The following is a 19,734-nucleotide window of genomic DNA, read 5'->3' on the forward strand; positions in this document are numbered from 1 at the left end:
AAAAACTATTTGAAAGCTTAAACCTTTAGTTCTTTTCATTGTAAATCATTGCCGTTGCCTGGAATAGTGGATATGGCAGAAAATGACAGCACATCTGTCAACAATTTCAGTTCAATTATTTATTGTTTGGAGCCCGACTGATTTATCGGTTTGCTGATTTGAGCCTTTCTCAGTCATCAGTGTCTGTTTTTATGTTAGCAGATATGAAACGCAACAAAAGATGTGTATTTATGTTGACATTTTACGTGAATATAAAGGGTTTTATGACCCTGTATCGTGTCGCTATGTCAGTCAGGTCAATTTAACTCCTGGCCCGTGGCGAATATGTCTCTCTGGGCAAAAAAATATATATATATATATTTTTTGCATTTCCACATATGAGGATGTATTTAATCCTGTCTCTTGTGAAAACCACAGCATCAGACAACATCCAGCTCTCAAGGGACACGCAAACAGATGTGGCACCCGGTCTTAAAGAGAGAGAGATGTGTGATTCCGGTTTTAATGGGTTAGTTAATGTGTTGCTGGGTATGGCAATTTCATTCTCATTGTTTCATATAAAAACCCATTTGAAGGCAGTAAGTGGGCTTTCCTTTACATCTCATACAAGTACAAGGCATCCATGCTCCAAACAGTCTGTTGTAGGATGATGTTGGTGTACAAAAGTACAATTATGTGGCTCGCAGCAACAGGAGAAAATGAAATGAAAGGAGACTGGAGGGGCCCTCCTACACAGGAGCGTCCTGCTATGGAGCTGGGCTGCTGCAATAATCTGTCATGTCAAAAATCACTGTGTCTCCGAACACTTCCCTCATATATAGCATGGCTGACTGAATTTACTGACAAACCCAATGTTAGCTTGCTAGTGGTTAAGCCGTTTATATCAAATGTGGAATAAAATATGGAGTTCGGTTGCCACGTCTGATCTGACACGATGCAATTCTCTTCAATAATGATGGAATCTGGAAACATTTTGAAATACATTTGACAAAAATAAGAGATTAAAACACTTCTCAAATAACAATACTTGCTAATGATGTTTTACCAAATCCTTGTAAGCATAGTGAAATGTCTTCCATTCATGCTAAACTGAATAAATACTGTAAATTCTGAAACAAATATTTCTCAATTTTTGCAGGGATAAATAAAATATCTACATTTATTAACGTCAACTTAAATAAATTTAATCTTTTAAATTCATGCTAGCTAGTGATGCAGCAGTGACTTCCTGTTTACATAGTTCATTGGTTGTGATTGGACGGATCGAAAGTTTCCATACGTCTGATTTAAAACTCATTACTAAAGAAACATTTAGTTGGTGCAACCTAACATGTATTGCTCTCAAATGAGAAAAAAATATAGTATCTTTAGAATTTAAGAACAAAAGAATATTTGGACTTACTTTGTGAATTAAAGCCCTAGTGTGTAATTTTTGTAATTTACTGGCGGCATCTGGTGGTAAAGTGGCAAACCGCAACCAATTGAGCACCCGACGGGGACACTTTATGTCCCCGTCGATTCCATTTACGGTTTCCGGCAGCGCTGTATATTCAATGCAAATCAAGGTATTCTGGACCGTTTTGTGCAACAACCGCATTTAATACGACGTAGCAGACATGGCGACTCGCACGGAGGTCGGGTCCACCTCACGTAACTATATTTAACTGGTTCAAAGTTGACGAAAAAAACATTTCAGGTGATTATACATATTTGAACACATAGTTATGGACAATATATTCAATTTCTGTAAACAAGTTATTCTAAATATTACACACTGCAGCTTTGAGTCGCTGAGTAAGTCCTCAGTTCAGGACTTTTTCTATTACACTGGGCCCGACAGCGTGGTGGTGGAATTTGAAGCATTCTGCCAGGGCTGTGGAAAGAGAGAGGTGGTGGGGGGGCACTGAGAAAGTTTATGCAAGCATGTGAGCTGGAGGCCGGAGAAGGCTGAGGAATGTGGGGTAGGGGTGAGCGGAATTAACAGAGGTAGTTCAAAGCAAGCCCCAACTTTGCAGCCGGAGAGGGAACAAGGACATTTGAGTAAAATTTCAGTTGGGTGAAGTTGAGCGTCAAGTTGACGCAATGTGAAAACGGGTCTTGATTTTTGTGCGGACAGCAAATTCTATATTTAGCCATCCCAGTTTGCTTCCCTGGACATGTCGTGACACGCGCTGGACATTTCCAACGGCTTTTCCCCAACCGAATTTCACCCCCTTCAGACGGGGGCAAATTGGGTTCTTGCACAAAGCACTCGTCGTGCGTCTGCACGGGACGCCGATTTGGGCCCACTTGCATGTACGTAAAATACCTGCTGCTCCATTGAAAGCTCAAGATTCCACCTCACTGCCAGTGTGCTCAAGTAACTTTGAAGAACAAAGCCAGAGGGGAAAAGAAAAGAGCAGAGGTGGGGGGGAGGGTGGGGTGGCGGAAAGAAAATCTGGCAGAGGCTGTTGCACAGTCTGGTTTTTTTTTGTGGCCTCAGGGCAGGTTTTGCTTCTGCCTTACTGCGCAGGCAAGGTATATGGGGATGGGTGTGGCAGGTAAATTCTTCAGATTCAGCTTTCATATGCTTTTGTTTGCAGCTGTTCACCCAAAGGCCAGGGCAGACAGCTTTTCATTTTTACATTCTTTAAGGTCAAACCTGTGTGTCTCCGAGTCCTTTTTCATCGGTACGCATGAACAAAAAAAAAAAACAACCTGGGACGTGTGCGAGTTGGCATTGAGATTTGGGCTCAGTTTGAAAAAGGCAAATGCGCGGATGTGAGCGCTCCTGCTCGCAGCCGTAGTTGTCGTCGCCACTTTATGCAGCGACGAAATATCAAGCCATCTCCTCTGTGCGCCGGTAAAGACGAGGCGGAGAACCGTGAGCATAGAAGCACGACCCCGGCGAAAGAGGCGCTGCTCGGCTGGGCAAAATCACGAAAGCTGTGTTCTTTTGGTAGAGCATGCAGGAGGCCGGACATGACGATGGTAACTGCGAGAAAAAACAGGTTTTTTTTGTCTCACTCGCGGCCAATTTGGTGCAACATTTGCAGAAACTCGTGTCCCACAATGTCCCTCATTAAAATGTTGGAGAAAGTGTCAGTACCTCATTGCTTGTCACTCTCTGCCACGCGATGTCCCCCTTCCCCACTAGTTCCCTCTCTGTGGGTGTGTGGAACACTCATTCCCTCATCCGTCGGTGGTTCTACCCGGGACGCCCGCACACAGTCATTTGCATTTCTTATCGGGGGGCCCAACCTTCGCAATTTCCTGCACCTTTTTCCTCCAGCGGCGGTTTTTTTTTATTTTATTATCCACAGCAAGTTGTCAGCTTCACTGCGCTCATAAATTAGTCATCGCAGTGTTATTTGGTTCCTAAATTATTCCCATCAAATTATCCCGTCAACTCTGTTAATCTCATTTTTATGGCAATCTCCAAATGTTTGGTTGTGTCGCTCGCTCTCTCTCTCTCTCTCTCTCTCTCTCTCTCTCTGTTTGGTCGGGCTTCATGCCGTTTAGTTTGCAAAGTCGTCCCAATTTGCATTCTCGTTATATCAACTTATATTGTTTTTTTGTTTGCCACAGGAATCACGGGGGATCTACCTCTCCTCTCCCCTCGCCCGACTACCTTTCTTATTACGCGCCTCAAGCCAAGCTGAGAGAGCTGTAGTGATGACTGATGACAAGAGAGAGAATCCCAGGGTGTGAAGCGGGGCGAGAGAATAAATTAGCCGTAGCCCCCCCCCCCCCCCCGATCTCCCCTCCTGTGTTGAATTTGAGATTTTTTTTGTGACAAGTCATTTTGCGCGTTATCTCTTATATTACCGGAAGAGGCAAGAGGGGTTGGACTGCTCTCAGTTACACGCCATCGCAGTCCACCGAGTTACAGTGTGTGGACACAGGCAGCAGCGGCGAGATAGTCTATGTAAACCATTTCGAAAAACCTTGGACGTGTGTCCTTAATGCGCTGTATATGGCTCTGTGGCGTCTCCTTATCTGGCAGCCGGCGGTGAGTCAAACGGGACTACTCCCATATTACCTGGTAATGATATGGGTGTGCGTACACCGTCATTTACCTCTGTTAGTTTCAGTTAATGATATAGCCAAATGTGACTTTATAATTCCCTCTGCGGTTATCAAAGTTATCCAGGTGTCGGAAATTAGACGGGCATGAAAATGGCCTCTTTTTTTTTAAACAACAGACTCGTATTAAAAGTAGGACAGGCCCGGGGTTTTTCCTGATTTGCATTATCCAGAGTGCTAATAACCAATTTTTTATTTTTATTTACCCCAGTGCTTTATCCTCCCGAGACATGTCTGCATGTCTTCTGTGGGAAGTGTAAAGTTGGTCTGTCTCCGTTGTCTGGAAGATGCTGGTGCGTTTATGTTGCCCCCTCCGCAGCCCGACCCACTGCGCTTGTGAAAATAAAGGGACCTCACACGTGCAAGTTATCCAAATAATGCTCTGTTGCCGCATCATCAGCACAACCGTGTCCTGAGTCCGCTTAGCGTCGCCCAGTTTATTTTGAGAGAATAGCCAATCGAGGGGAGCCGGTGCGTCACGGCGTTCACGTCCCTCCGAGGGGAATCGATTTTCCCAAATCGGTGATTTTGCTTGGCAGTCATATGGAAAGACGCAAATTCGCCGTTCGGAACTCTTAGCAACCCACGACGAAGAAGAGCAGAGGGAACGGTTGACGGGAATCGACGCGAGCGAGTGAAAACGCTCTCAGTCGTTAGTTGCGTTAGTTGAGACTGTTCCCTTTCACCTCGAACCTGTCAGGAAAACCACGACTCGTCTCTAGGAGCACTGTCTGGTTCTGACTTCATTGTTAGTGTCTGTTCATGCGCTCGCGTCCTCTCCCCCCAAAACTGAAACGCACTCGCACTTCCCCCACACGCACCGTACTGAGTACTGGGTGTTTATCGTCCGTGCATACAGATCTAGACTCCACACGTGTCCTCAAAGTTCTTCCAATTTGCAGAATCTACCCATCGTTCCACTCTTCCATTTAACCACTGTCAACTTATAGGACTCTCAAGCTCCTGGGAGCTCTTTGTTGCCTCAGCTGAAGGCTACAGCCCCCACATGGCAGTTAAAAAACCAAAACCCTTCCCCGCCAGTGAATGTAAACAGCGGAGCACTGACTGGCTGTTGTCAATATACAGCCTTGGCATGTTTCAGTGGAGGTGTCGTCGACCGGACCCGACGGGGGGCGGGGGGGCGGGTTGTTCAGCGGCAGCTGTTAATTCACGCTTGTGTTGCACTTCCAAATGTCCCCTGACATTATGCAGACTCAAGAGTTTCTCTCCCTTCTCACCCCTCAAGGTGTTATCCGGACACAGGAGCTGCTGGACCACGAGACGACGCCCCACTACTGGCTCACCGTCTACGCCATGGACCGCGGCGTGGCGCCGCTGTCCGCCTTCGTGGAGGTCTACGTCCAGGTGCAGGACGTCAACGACAACGCGCCGCAGACCTCGGAGCCCGTCTACTACCCGTCCGTCATGGAGAGCTCCCCCAAAGACGTGTCCATCATCAAGATCAGCGCCGTCGACCCGGACGACAAGGCCGGCGACAAGCTCACCTACAGGATCACGAGCGGCAACCCCCAGGGCTTCTTCGCCATTAACACCAAGACGGGTAAGACTGGCGCGCAAAACGCGCGCTGCAATTTGTGCCCCGCTGTAAATCGCGTCCTCAGAGACAGACGGGCAGGCAGTCCTCGCTCTGAGTCGCTCGTGTTGTGTTCCTGGACAAATGCCAAACTTGAAATATGGCTACTGGCCTGAGAAAGAAGCTGTCAACTGCCGCGGCGAAAACCTGCCCACAGGGCTCGGATTCCAAAGGCGGCCTCTTTTCGGCGTACAGTACATCTATCCATAAGTGATACTACCAATGAACAGCTTGTTTGGCAGTCTTGCATATCGCCGCAGTCATAACTCGCATGCGTCAAAGTACGGATCCCTAGGGATGGAACAAGTTTAGCCTGAAATCCCGGATCCCCAAAAAATGTCTAAATGTGGCCAAAACCCAATTAGATTGTACTTGTAGACATTGAGGTTTCGAGATGTGCTGTAGCGTACGGCTGACAAGGTGGCGGGCTTCTGCCGGGCTCCGCGCTTCCGTTCTTGTGAGGCGGAAGAGCGGTGTGAACATATTTTAACCCGGCACAGGAGTGGGTTGAGCCTACAGGGGTTTGTTTTTTTCCCCCACTCTTACACTCTAAAGTGTGCTCTCTTATGCGTACTCTGGAGATGGTGTGATGATTAATATTTCATTGGGTTCTTTTAAAGTTGCCGGAGCAGGCTATGTTTAGTTGAACAGCAGGAAGGAGAGAGAGAGAGAAAAAAAAAGAAAAGAAGACTTGCAAAGCAAAGCTCCAGGTTAAGACGGCGCTGCCTTGTTAATGCACAGATTTATCCCTTGTTACATTCTGCATCCACAGTTTGTCGCACAAGAGCTATTAAATGTTCTCCGTGCGAAATTATGAAATTAATCAACGTTATGAGTTGGTGTGAATTGAAGCGACTTCCATGTCGAGTGTCATCGATCACAGGAGCGAGAGGAGAGATCTCCAAACTCTGCATCCGGCTCTTTTCAAGTGCCAATGGCTGAATTTGTTTTCTCCTTCTCACCTCGCTGAAACGCACAGTAGGTCTCCTACTGCTTCAAATGCAAGTGCTCATTAAAACCCAAACGAGGCATGTGTAGTGGAGCAGTTGCTCCAATTTGTCCTCGCTGACGTGTGTGGTCCTGTTTCCCAAGGTAGTCACATCAACAAACTGCCGAGTTATTTTTGTTGGAAGTGGCAATGTGAAATTTTCTGACCAAATAAGGAAGTCACCGTGTAGCAGCGCCTCCCCGCACAAGCCTGCGAGTGAAAATTCGGGCTCTCCCCGATGCACAGGCAAAAGAAGAAGAAGAAGAGGAAGAAGAAAAGAAATACGTGATGAAGAAAAAAGGGGAAAGGTCGTCAGCGTTTTGTCTGTGCGCGCGGGGAGATCGTCTTACATGTGCTGATAGCCAGTGTGGGACGCTGAAAACGGAAAGTGCTGGGAAATGTATTATTCATCTTCTTACAAAGCGGTCGTGTGTGTGTGTGTGTGTGTGTGTGTGTGTGTGTGTGTGTGTGTGTGTGTGTGTGTGTGTGTGTGTGTGTGTGTGTGTGTGTGTGTGTGTGTGTGTGTGTGTGTGTGTGTGTGTGTGTGTGTGTGTGTGTGTGTGTGTGTGTGTGTGTGTGTGTGTGTGTTCGTTCATATACCTCCTCATACATGGCCTTCTACTCTGATGAATTCTTCATGCAATATCCCGTCATGAATGCCCATGATAAGCTTACAAGTACGCATCACTTATTCAGCATCCGAGCAGTTGCGGAGCCCTATGGTCGCGTCCGTTTTGTGGGCGGAGGCTCTTTACAGTAGAAATGGCTGTATCTTAACGTTAGTTCTTTTTGATTTTTTTCAATCCACGTCAGAAGAGCTGCCTGGGGGGGGGGCAAAAAAAAAGGAAGAAAAAAAAAAGCTGATAGCACAGAGGACACTGAAGCACGAGGACGAAGAAGACTCATCCATGCATATCAAAGCATGTTCAAAGTTTTATCAGTGGGACACCAGAGCCCCTCGTGTCAGGTACGACAGAGTGGTTTGGACAAAGAAAACTTCATTAAATCACTGCTCCGATGCTTTGTTGTTTTTTTTTTGTTCTCTTTCTCTTTGTCCTTTTTCCTCTTTGTTTTGAAGATTGTGGCAGCAAATGGAGGTAGAGAAGTGGGTGGGTTGGGGGGGGGGGGGGGGTGGCGACGCTAAGCGGAGCTGAGTACAAGAGAAAAAACGCGATTTCATGAAGACGGCCAGTTAAAAAAAGGCAGCAACGTTCATAGCTAAAGGATTAGGAATTATTACAAATGATATTTCGCCGACGTCACCCCGAGAGCAAAACAGGCCTGATATCGCCGCACGTTTATCAACTCAATGCGACGCCCGCCCGCCCGCATATTGCAGGTTTTTTGAGAAATGTTTAAATTTACAACATGCGAGTCTCTGTAATTACACGTTCTAAAATTGCACTGGAAGCATCGGGGGCCCCGTCTTGGCGTCCCTACAAAGCTCCGCACAGGGGTGGGAAAAGGGAAAAAAAAAAGGGACGCCGAGGCCTGTGTTTTGCGTGCGGGTTCCTCTGGAGCCCGGTAGGCGTGTGTTCCGAGCCGAGGAGTCAGGCCTCCGTCGCGGGCTCCGGCCTCGTGCTGCTTTCCAAGTCGCCCGTCAAGGTTCCAACACCCACGGAGGCTCTGCTCCGACGCCTTGGGTGGCGCTGGGGTTTTTTTTTTTATTTTCCCCCCTCGCTCTGCGAAGCCCAGGATGAAAGACTCAGGCCTCCATTATTTCGGCCAAGTAAACAAGCCTCCGCTGTTTTGGCTGTTCCCACTTTAGAGTTTGTCATTAAAGTGCAAGGCCAGCTCGCCTCGCTCCCGGAGAACCTCTCGCAGACGAGGGCCGGTGCCAGAGACCTCGGCACGGCAACGGCAACGGCTTGGCAAAACCTTGGTTTGTGAAGGGTCGAGCGGTGTGAGGTGAAACCCTGTGCCGCGTGAATTATGTGTTGTTAATCAGCGGATATGGATATTGCTATTCAAGACATTTTAAAAAAGGGGAACCAGCGCTCAGTTGCTGGGTGGCACAGCACTCGGCCCGCCCGCACACACACACACACACACACACACACACACACACACACACACACACACACACACACACACACACACACACGCACGCGCGCGCGCGCGCGCGCGCGCGCGCGCACAGTTGTTCCAGGCGTCAACAGGTCACAGCAGGACACGAGACGGATGCGCCGCTGTGCCGTGTAAAATGTCCCCTTGGGTTTTGCGCCGCGGTGATAATCAAAGGGGTCGTCTATTTCTTACGGTGTGAATTCAGAGAAGCATGGGGTTTTGTCCGCACGTGCGGCTCCAGAGGCGGCCGGCGCGCTCGCTGTCTAGTTTTATAGTCTCTCTTTGCAAAGTAGCCGTTCGTCCCTCTGAGCGCGTTCATGAGTTACCCACCTTTTTCTGTTGAGAGAGAGAGAGAGAGAGAGAGAGAGAGAGAGCTGTGTTCATTACCCAGTGAATCTCTCTCTCTCTCTCTCTCTCTCTCTCTCTGTGCTATGGCTTAGTGGACTTTGCACAGCGCTCTTACGCCAGAGCATGCATGTGTTGGGAAAGGGGAAACTAAGCAGAACCATGTAGTATCACACACACACACACACACACACACACACACACACACACACACACACGCGCTCGCACACACACTCACAGGAAGTTTTTTTTTAATTTATTGGCCGAGGATTGAGCCGGAGCAAAGATCACGTCGAGACCACGATCTATGACCCATCTTATCTCACTGAATGCTCGTGAATCTACTTCCTGCTGCACCCCCCCCCCCCATACCTGTTCTATACTTAGTATTAACGCTTAATAAAGCTCCTACAATGTCCCCAGTGTTGTCTGTTGACTTTTAAATAATTTTTTGAGAGCAAATCATCATTAGTCCAGGTCGACCTGACACGGGAGATTTGTGCTCGGAACACCTCAAGCCCGTCGAAGACTCCACCCTGTAATAATGATGCCTATCGGTATTCGTCACCAGACGGCGGCCTCGTTGCAACGGACGAGAGCCTGCCTTTGACAGGATACGGCTGTCTGGACCTGATTGTGTTCGCCCCGTAATGGCAGCTCTCATTCCAGCGGTTAAACCCGACGGAAGAACGATACACCCAACTTTAATTCTTTTTACAGCGTACCGGACAATTTCAGCCCATCCTATTTTTTTCTTCCGCAGCCCGTAGCCACAGGCTCACCGTCGGTAATGGAGAAGGAATGCCACGCTTTGGCGATCGCTCATACCTTCGACAGGTTTCTTTTTTTTTTTCCCCCCCATGTGCTTTTGTCGTGCCGAGGTTAAATTAGAAGGTACAGGGGGGAAACAGCCCCTGGGGTCCGCAGCTGTGAATCATCCCCTTCTCGCGGCGCTCATGGCAACTTATCCTTTTCCTGTTAAAGACAGAAAAACACTCACACACTGGTGTTATCTGCGGAAACCCCAACGACTGTCGGGGGAAGTGAGATAGGAAATGGATACTTCCAACAGCCACTTGATGTTTCCGGTGATTCGGGGGCTGAACAATTGTCGCAGCTCTCAAGAAAAAACAAAACCAAAACGATTGTGAGAGGAAAACGTGGAAATGAAAAATTGCCCTTTGTCCTCTTAAAAAAAACTACATATGGGCGCGTGGGCCTGGTTGGCTTGGATTGTTCCGACCTGGGACCCCTTGTGGCATGATCTCTTCTTCAGCGTGGGACATTCACCCTCGCTTTCTCTTCCGACGGCCTCGCGTCGCGCCTCGCGTCCTGTCGCCCGCGGGTGTGCCAACATCGAATCGAAGAAAATTGACCCGTCAAACTTTGCCCGACATTCCCCCCCAACAGGAAGATGCCGTCAGCGATATATTCACACTTCAACACTTCACAGGAGGTCATTTCAGCGCGGAGTGAAGGTGGACAGATTCATGTGGAAATGCAAAACCATTCAGTGCCAGGCGACCGACCTCACGGCCCTAACAGTCGAGGAGGACGGAAGTGATACGTGAAGCGCGACAACGGTCGGTTTCAACAACGCAGATCAGGGGACACCTTTCAATGAAGCCCTTTGGACCGGTTGGTTTTTCTGGTCGTGGTTTGTAAAGGGCCGTGTTTACACAAACTGCGGACAAGGCGGCTGTATTGACTCGTCTGTCCGCGCCCGGGAGATGCGGCGGCCTCGCTGTCACGGACGGTCGCGAGGGGGTTGAGTGAGGTGAACCAAGGCCCACGTGCGCTACAGACAGCCGAGCAGATGAAACGTGTTTTGCACAATGAACGCACTGTGCGTGCGGTGCTTTCATTTTTAATTTCCCTCGCGAGAGTTGGCGTGGAAGTGCTCCGACGCTCCCTAATCGGTTCAGCGAACCAGGTTCTTGTTGGTGTACATCAAAATGTGAATAGGATGTTCTCTTCTTGCTGAAGTGAACCACACCAAGTTAGCACTTTGGATGTAGAAGTACTAGTAAGTATGTACAATAAACTACTCTACGTCCAAACTTGGAAGGGAGCACTTGTATGTGGTGGATGTGGTTCAGCGTCGTCCTAAGTAGGTCGTTGGCTTTAGTCCCCTAGTTCATTTGGTCACAGCGTGATTGACAGCTCGTCCCTTCCAATGGGTGCATGGTTATAGGCGTAGGTGAGCGCGCACTGGACTAAGACGGCTCTGGTCGTATTGCCAAACTAGAGGCCTCAAAAAGGCAGTTGGCAAAACCAATGGGTGAGACGTGAATTGGGCTGAAACGAGCGATTTATTTTCACAATTGATTAATCTGTCGATTATTTTCTCGATTTATGGACTGTTGCAGCTCTAGACGTGAACATGCCACCGTTAGTCGGTCACACAGCCTTGTTTCTTATTTTCAGTTCCCCCCCCCCCACCCCCCGAGCATTTTTTTCGAGCATCATTTCATGTAGCTACTGAAAGGGAACGTGAAGCTGTCCAAGTCACCAGTTTTCAATGCCGTTGTCACCGCCCAGGCCTTTCTAACAGACGAAATCTCTATCCACAACGTTGATCCAAGAAAGAAAAAAACCAACATTTGCTGAAAGACTTAATTACCAAACAAAAATAATTCATGAAGAGTCTTTTAATGCGAGTTTTGTATTAATTATCTGCCTTCCCAGTACTCTGTCATTACCCCCCCCCCCCCCCCCCCCCCCCCCCCCCCCCCACCCCCCCTCTCAGATCATTTTAACTCTCATCGGAGAGCATTTGATTGGCAGGCGGCGAACAGTCTAATTGGCTTTGCAGATTTGTTCGTGAGACGGGGCACGACAACAGGACTTTGGTTTCACGTATCTGCGAATTTGACAGACGCCAAACTGCCAGTCTGAAATCGCCCAAGTTCTAAGAGGGAGAACAAAAAAAAAACCATCATTAAAACAGACTCCCGCTCATGTAATAGCGCCTTCGACTACACACTGAGGAGCAGCGCTCCCAACATGTTTTGATATCTCTGTAATGCCGCGCTTTCATAAATGCCTCCCCAGATACATATTTTCACTGGCCAAAACTACCAGTAGGGCATCATTGCACCTCAGCTGCTTCCCTAACAGCCCATCCATTTACACAGCACTTACTTTCACAAGCACTTGGGACCCTGAATCCCCCATAGCCCCAGCTCTTCCATGACGTCGGTGTCTTTTCAGATCACAAATAAGCCTCGCAGCTGTGAGGTGCTGAGATATCTCAAACCCAATGTAAACAAAGATCTTAAGTGCGTTTGAATGTGTTTGCCTCGGCTTATATGGCATCTCTTTGTCGCATTTGACATTCTTGGGTAGAACGGGATATTCATTGGGCCACACTGTCCCGAGCACGGCTCGACTCCCTCTGAGTAAAAGGGAACAGCCAATGGCTCGTGTTGGGCAGCGTTTCCGGAGGCTCTTGTTTCGAAGGCAGGGACTTTGAAGTGGCAATCCCCGCTTAAACTCCCACAGGCCTTTGGATGTCGGAGTCCCGCAAGTTTGCGCGTGTCAGCGTCGGCGGCACCGCGGGCGGCGGAAACGGTTAACGCTCGCCGCGTCGTTTTAGTCTGGAGCAGCGGAGAATAGAATATCGCCATGGTTGTTTGGGGGTTGAACATGTGGCTGCAGTATAAGAAATGTTGCACATTTTCCTCACTCAAGAGAAAAAATGCCCAATTTTAAAACTATGTTGTTTTTTCTTGAAAAGGAACTCCAAAATTGCACGGCAAGTCAAACCACGACGGACACCCGGTGCATTCCCCCGGTTGTCTGGGAGTCACACGGCTCAATGTGTGTCACGTTAAATGTGTGCGCGCCACTCCGGAGCAGTGCTCGGGTATGAATAAGCCCAACAATGTCCTGGACTCTTGAACTCCCCCCCCCCCCCCCCCCCCCCCCCCCCCCCCCCCCGGCCTCCATTTTGGAGCAGCGGTTGCAGCGCTCAAGGACATGCTTGAGAGTGCCACTGCTGCTCTGCTGTTGTTTTTCTCCCCCTCTCAAAACAGCATGGCTATAATTACTGTTGGCCCAGCTCAGCCCACGCCTAAGGATGGCTTCTGTGTGTGTGTGTGTGTGTGTGTGTGTGTGTGTGTGTGTGTGTGTGTGTGTGTGTGTGTGTGTGTGTGTGTGTGTGTGTGTGTGTGTGTGTGTGTGTGTGTGTGTGTGTGTGTGTGTGTGTGTGTGTGTGTGTGTGTGTGTGTGTGTGTGTGTGTGTGTGAGAGACAAAAGCTGTGGGCTAAAAGTGCCGACTTCATTGGTGAGCTCTGGCTCACCAACCAATCATTTTACAGTAACTTAACCTTTGGGTAGAGACACTGAGTTATGCACCTTCATCGACCTGGACAGTAATGCCATAAAAGGACTGTTCCTGGCGAGCATGTAGCCTCGCATGAAGGGTTTGAATAGATTTGAGTTTTTGCAAATTCAGATTGTTTTTTTTGGGGGGGGGGGGGGGGGGGGGGGGGGGGGCGCAAGTTGCTTCTCTGAAAGTTTCGTCAACGCTTGGACACTGGGGTGGGAGGAGGAAAGTCCTGTGGTCGGAGCTCTGGCAGCACGTCGGGACCGAAATGGAACAGAGGCAAACAAAGGCAGTTCAATCCACATGTCTCGTGCATCAAAATAACTTCCACTCGTCCAGTCGGCGCAACATAGTTCTTTCCATTTCAGTGTCATGTGTGAGTCTCACCTCGGAAGTCTCTGCATCTTCGAGAAGGTGTTTGTTTCATGCTTCAGATTCTAAAAACGCTTCAAATATTCAAGATGCGAGAGGACTAAAATTGAGCTCGTGGTCCAGTTTCACCATGTGTGCATGCCTCGCACCATTTAAGCAGTTCTCTGACACGCGCCGACGTCTGGACATTTTCCTGCAATGCGAATGTTGTGCAGAATTCTCCCCGCTAGTCCTCTAGTAAAATTACCAGAAGTTGTTCTGCGAGTGAGCCCATGTGAGAATACGGCAGGAAAATACAATTCCTGCTGTTGTGTGAACGCATCTGATCATCGGACCTCATATTTGAGAAGCAAACTTGACCAAAAAAACAAAAAACCCAATTTGACTTCATGTCTGACAACAGCTTTCGCTGAAATAATTAGAGATTAGATCGCTCAGTTTAATCGCCAACTACTTTGATTGTTTAGAGTCATTTTATTAGAGATGAATGCAAAACACACCTAATGTAAGAGGTGATGCTTTTCTTTGTCTTATTTAGTCGTACATTGATTTGTGATTGGATTTGAAGACGTCATATCACGCTTTCGGAAAAATAATATATAAGAACATGAATTGATGATGAAAGTACTGATTAGGGACAGCCTATAGGACTACTCAGTACGCCACTGGAGAAACACTTTCTGTGCCTGCAAACGGGAACCGGAGACAAACTGAAGGATTCAATTCTTTAAATGACGGGATTGTTTGCTGCATTCGAGAAATACACGCGTTGGCGGGAATCGTCGCCACCCTGGCGTGAGAGAAGGTCAGCAGCCCGCCAAGGGCACAACTGTATCTGGAAGGGAGTCCTTACCAAACATCTTGTATCGCTCGTGACGCTGAAATTTCAGCAGGGATAGTTCACGAAATCTGAGTCTGATCTCGTCCGGAGGCCTGCTGAGAACATCAGCCGTTTCCTCTTTCTTTCCTTGTTTCAGTCTCGGCAAGGTAAACCACGTTGAAATAGGGACCACAACTTCTCGGTTTTTGAGCTTCAGCCCACAAAACATTTCCCACCCCTACTTACAACTGGATGTGACGTTGCTAATTTATTGAAAAATTACACTCCAAACCAAATATAGTGAAGAAGCATGCGTGCCCAGAAACATAAGGCCAACAGAATTGTCCTGTCCCATGTCATTAACTCATCCTCCGGCGTTGTTGCAGCATCAAGGTGGAAATGATGTTTGTGAAAAAAATGACTCTCCATACAAAGCAGGACTAAAAACCACATTTCTGTTCTCCACAGTGGGATTGGGATGGAGGCCATTTGGCGCCATGCTATTCCTCTGCTGTACAGATAGTTTACAGTTTACAGTGCAAGCCTTTTTTATGACACTCAGCTTTGAACTCGCAGCTGATTTTCAGAGGAATTATAAATCGGAGATCGAGGCTCCATCCGGTTAATGTTGTCATCTGTATTCTGCTCTATTATGCATGTTCAGCGAGGAGAGTTACCTAACGCACTGGGGAGCTTAAGTACATTATCATCCATCAGCTCCAGCCTTTGCTAAAGCGCATGAATAATTAGTCAGTGTGCGCTATAATAATGTGACACAGCAGAACTATTAGCTTTGATGGTGATAATCTCCAGCTCGCTCGCTCATGTCGCCCACGCCCCCGCCCCCGCTAACTTTTTTAGCAGACGCCGTGTGGAACGTGGCAAAAGAGCAACTCCTGTAGGTCGTGTAAATTTAATAAGTTTGATTAGTTGTAAGTGTAGAAACACCTTTTTCTACTAAGTGATTAGATGTGGCGAGTTTTCCCTTTGTGTTACATGAAATATCACTGAGGAACAAACCTAAATTAAAGGAGACATATTACACTTGCTCAGTTTTTCCCTTTTTCCTTATAATAACATCATGATATCATGAAAAGGCAAAAGACACTTCCTACATGCACTGCAAGCGGTTGACCAATCAGAGCCGACTGGGCTGCATTGGGAGGGAGGGGCTTTAAAGAGACAGGCGCTCAAACCAAGCGTTTGAGACAGAGCTTAAAAACAGGAGCTGCACGAGAATGGACCGAACGAGGAAACTGGATTATTTTTCTGTACATTGGTGCATGTAAACCTTTTCAAGTCATAACGCAAATTTAAATTAAGAACCTGAAAATGAGCATAACGTGTCTCCTTTAACATTTGATTCGTTGCCCATCAGTAAGCAACCTTGTTGGGCAAAACAAGGCGGGAAGCGTTCAGGAAATGCTTGGTCCTTCTTTCATTTTCTATGTCAAATATTAGTGGACCTTTATCTAGGCAGCTCACTGTGAAGATTAAATAAAGCCTCGGTAGGAGATGATAAAAAAGTGAGGCAGAGCGCTAAGTGGCTCACTTGTATGCCGCAATTGCAGTGCTGAGGGAGGGGAGGGCTATTTCAGGCCCTGTAAGTTGTGGCCTGCTATTCCTGTTGCAGGCATGTGTGCCATTGATCGGTGTGGGTTTCGGAAATCCTTTTGCCTAATGCTAATCAGGCGCAGTGTGGCGAGCAGTCTGCTCCGGTGCGGTCGGAGCTGGCGTGTCTACACTCAGTGTCTCCGCAAAGTCGCAATTACGCCGGGAGTGAGAACAGGAACGCTGCGTGTCGTGTACGTCGCTCTGAGGCACTATCCTCCCCGTCCCTTGTTTGTGACTTTGATTGAGATAAGCCAAGGAACTCGGGTCGTTTTCATTTTTAGTGGGGGTTTTTTTTAAGCCATGGCGTATCAAAGTCCTCTCTGTGTGATTGATTACACCCGACATCCAACACTACAGTAGATGAGGGACAGAGCTCAAAAAAGACCCATTGAAACACTAAAGCAAATCAGCAGGAGCTTTTCGGAGTTTCCTTTTCAGCGAATCTGTTTCAAAACGCGCTCGGGACTGCGGGGGATTTCCGACTGGCCGTCTATTTAGTCAGCTTGCCGGAGGAACCGAAAGCAGAGTGTCGTCGCCGTTTGGCCACTATTTGCAGACCGTTGTGATATTTCACGCGGTGGTCTCGTCTGGCAGCGAGATTGACCGGGAGCGGGGGGGGGCCCCGCGGGGACGGCTCTCCCCCAGCTGCGCGGCCTTAACTCATGGGTGACTGATGAGATAACCAGCCGAGCTCTCTTTATGTCACCCAACAGTGAGTGGGAGGAGTTTTGTGAAAAGCACACATTGTTTCTGTGTGTGTCTGTGTGGGCTTTCTTCTTTTCCTCACCCCTCCGCTGGAACCCTTTTTTTTTTTTTTTTTTTTTTACCCACAATGGCCCTGATTGGCTGTTGTATCATTTTCAGAGATAGTTTAATTTTTATCCCGATATAAAGCAAAGCGATGCAAAACTAAGTGACACGTTTTTTTTTTTTTGCTGCATATGATTAATATTATGTCCGTAACAGTTAATTTTATTGTTTGTCTCCCACAGGTCTGGTTACAACTACGTCAAGGAAACTGGACCGAGAACAGCAGGACGAGCACATTCTTGAGGTGAGCTCAATATGTTTGGTCGACTTCCAGATCAAGATGGTTTCATGGGATTCTTTCTTTATCAGACGCCCTAAAGGTCAACTTTTAGCGTTTTCTGATTTCTCTTGTCTCTGAACTTTTTTTTCCTTCCCTTTTTTTCGCTGTGGCAGAGTGCCAAACGTTGCCAACGGAAAATAATTTCTACCTGTAGTGATTTCCGGATGAGGTCGGAGGGAGAGGTGGAAGACTGCGCCTTTGTTCTGTCCCACTGTTCCGTCTCGGGGACGGAGCAAGCTGGGACAGGAAACTGCTGTCAAACCAACAGGGTCAATGTCTAAACTTGTGGGCTTTAATTGAGCTCGGCTGTGCACAGCCCCCCCCCTCCCCCGCCCGCTCGCCGCAGAACTCCCGGCGGATAATAGGTGTTTTAATTGTGTTTCCGGTGCCGACGGGGAGCGGGTCGGACGACTCTTAGTCGCCGTTAGAGTTTGCCCAGTTCAGCGAACGCCGGGCGACGTGCAACAGCGGTGCATATGGTGCCGGGCGTCGTGTTGTGTTTCGTCCTGTGATTGTGCGTCGCTCCGCTTTAATTTAATCACAGGGCTGCGGGTAAATCATAGGGAAGAAAGCGGGGGAATAAGGGAAGACTAGATTCCCGGAGGGAAATATATAGCTGATGAATGAAACAAATCTGTAAGAAAAAGCAAAAAAAACCAAAACCAAAACACAATCAAATCTTTGTCTTAGTTTGACTATTGGATGTCAGGGTCAGAAAAAGGTTCCCATGCAAACCCCCGAAGGCGCACCCCCCCCCCATCTCGTGGTTTGCTGCAGACGTAGAATTGCTACCTCCGACATGTGGCCGAAAGCTGTTGAATTACTGGCTCGGAATTAGCGTCTGATGCAAAGTCTTGGAGAGAAAAGAAACACTCCCACCTCAGCGCCGCTCATGAATGTTGTTCATTTGTCTCATTTGACAAAAAGGCCTCCAGACAGACTTTAAAATAACCACATTAAGCACTCCGCTCGAACCTTGTTACACTTTAATGTCACGCCAAATCCAACACCCCCTATTCTCCCCGCGCTAATACACCGGCTTTCCTATGTAGTGTCTGTTACTGAGGCTTACAATGATTAATCGGACACTGTAATTCAAGTGCACAAAGAAATGCAATTTTCCAGGAAAAATAATAACTACTTAAAAAGTTTCTCTCGCACATTTGTTTGTATTGTATTTAAGAGCTGGAGGATCATTGAAGTTAATTAACATTCAACCTAAATAGGTAGAAAAGTGGCTGGAGCGAACGCAGCCTCGAGAGAGATGTGTAACTATGGCAACTTGAGAAGTGTTTGTGTTTTTTTGGTCACTGGTTGTCGGGGAATCCAAACAGGAAGTGCTTTATTGGGCTCCTCGTTCATAAAACAGCACAGGCCCCCCAACCCCTACAGTTGAGACCCCCCAACACCTCGGCGTTTCCTCGGCGCCGCTGATTAAAGCTTGTAATCATGACTCCGAGAGAATACGTACGTGGGCGCGCGTGGCAGAGCAAACCAAATCCCAGTCCCAGGTCGCGTCAGGAAGTTTTTGTTCTACGAGCTCGTTGCAGAAGAAGCAACAAAACATGTGGGGCCATGTGGAACATGTGGATTGCAATTAGGGTGGGGGGCTGTGTCAGCATTGTTTGCACCAAATGCCAAGAGGAGGTGGAGGGGGGGGGGCTTCGGCTTTCATGATGAAACGGGTGGGGGGTTGGTAGTCGTCGTGTGCCTGTGATAGAGAGAGAGAGAGAGCGAGAGCGAGAGAGAGAGAGAGAGAGGGGCTGTGGGGGAGTTTTGAGAAAAGGCTGGTGGTCCGTGTGGGCTCTAGCGGCAGGATGAGAGGCCTCCGTCCCAGGAAGGAGGGGAGGGGAGGACAGGGGGGTGCGTAAATAGCAAAAGTGGGACATGTCGGCACATGCTGTGGACTCGATGGAAAAAGCGGAGGTGAAGGATCTGTTCACATCTGTTGTCTGGAGCCTGTCGCTGCACCCAGTGCAGCGACAGGAGGTAAACTACTGGAGGAACTAAAAGGCCCCTTCAGGCATCCCTTTGCTTGACTTTCCATCCCAGCTGAAGAACTGCGAGGACTGACGGTGGATCAAAAACCAGTGGTGTGCATTTGAAAACACAATGTTCTCATGAGGATGCAATGCGGTGTTTCTGTTTGTAATTACTGCACATTGAACGGTGCTACATAAGTTGAGCATTATTTAAACAGCTGGTGTGGAACTTCAGCTTTAGTTAAATCCCCCCAATATTACAGCAAGCGCACAATAAACAAAAGGGCCATTTGAACTTTCATGGCCGCCTACTCGTTAAAAATCATGCACAGTTTATCCCGATTCCCAGTTTATTTCAATTAACGCCGAATGCATTAAAACCAACACTACTCGCATATGGTCGGTCGGATGAAGCCAAAAGGTTCCGCAAGCAGTGACGCTGGTCTCCGTTCCTCAGCAGTGCTGCG

At 48.1% G+C, this 19,734-nt stretch overlaps 1 protein-coding gene across 7 annotated transcripts in view; it reads left to right on the forward strand.

Annotated features, from left to right (window-relative positions):
- Positions 1-19,734, forward strand: part of fat1a (FAT atypical cadherin 1a) — a 75,388-nt gene that overhangs the window by 13,730 nt on the left and 41,924 nt on the right. For all 7 annotated transcript variants that reach the window (XR_007031308.1, XM_047333677.1, XM_035636456.2 and 4 more), the window contains exons 3-4: positions 5,312-5,626; positions 17,188-17,249. Coding sequence is in view for 6 of the 7 variants with exons in the window: in XM_047333677.1 (XP_047189633.1) it covers positions 5,312-5,626; positions 17,188-17,249 (377 nt within the window). In the remaining variant the exon portion in view is untranslated. The remainder of the gene's footprint in view (positions 1-5,311; positions 5,627-17,187; positions 17,250-19,734) is intronic.

Source organism: Scophthalmus maximus, chromosome 8 (assembly GCF_022379125.1).
Source record: "Scophthalmus maximus strain ysfricsl-2021 chromosome 8, ASM2237912v1, whole genome shotgun sequence".
Classification (NCBI taxonomy): domain Eukaryota; kingdom Metazoa; phylum Chordata; class Actinopteri; order Pleuronectiformes; family Scophthalmidae; genus Scophthalmus; species Scophthalmus maximus.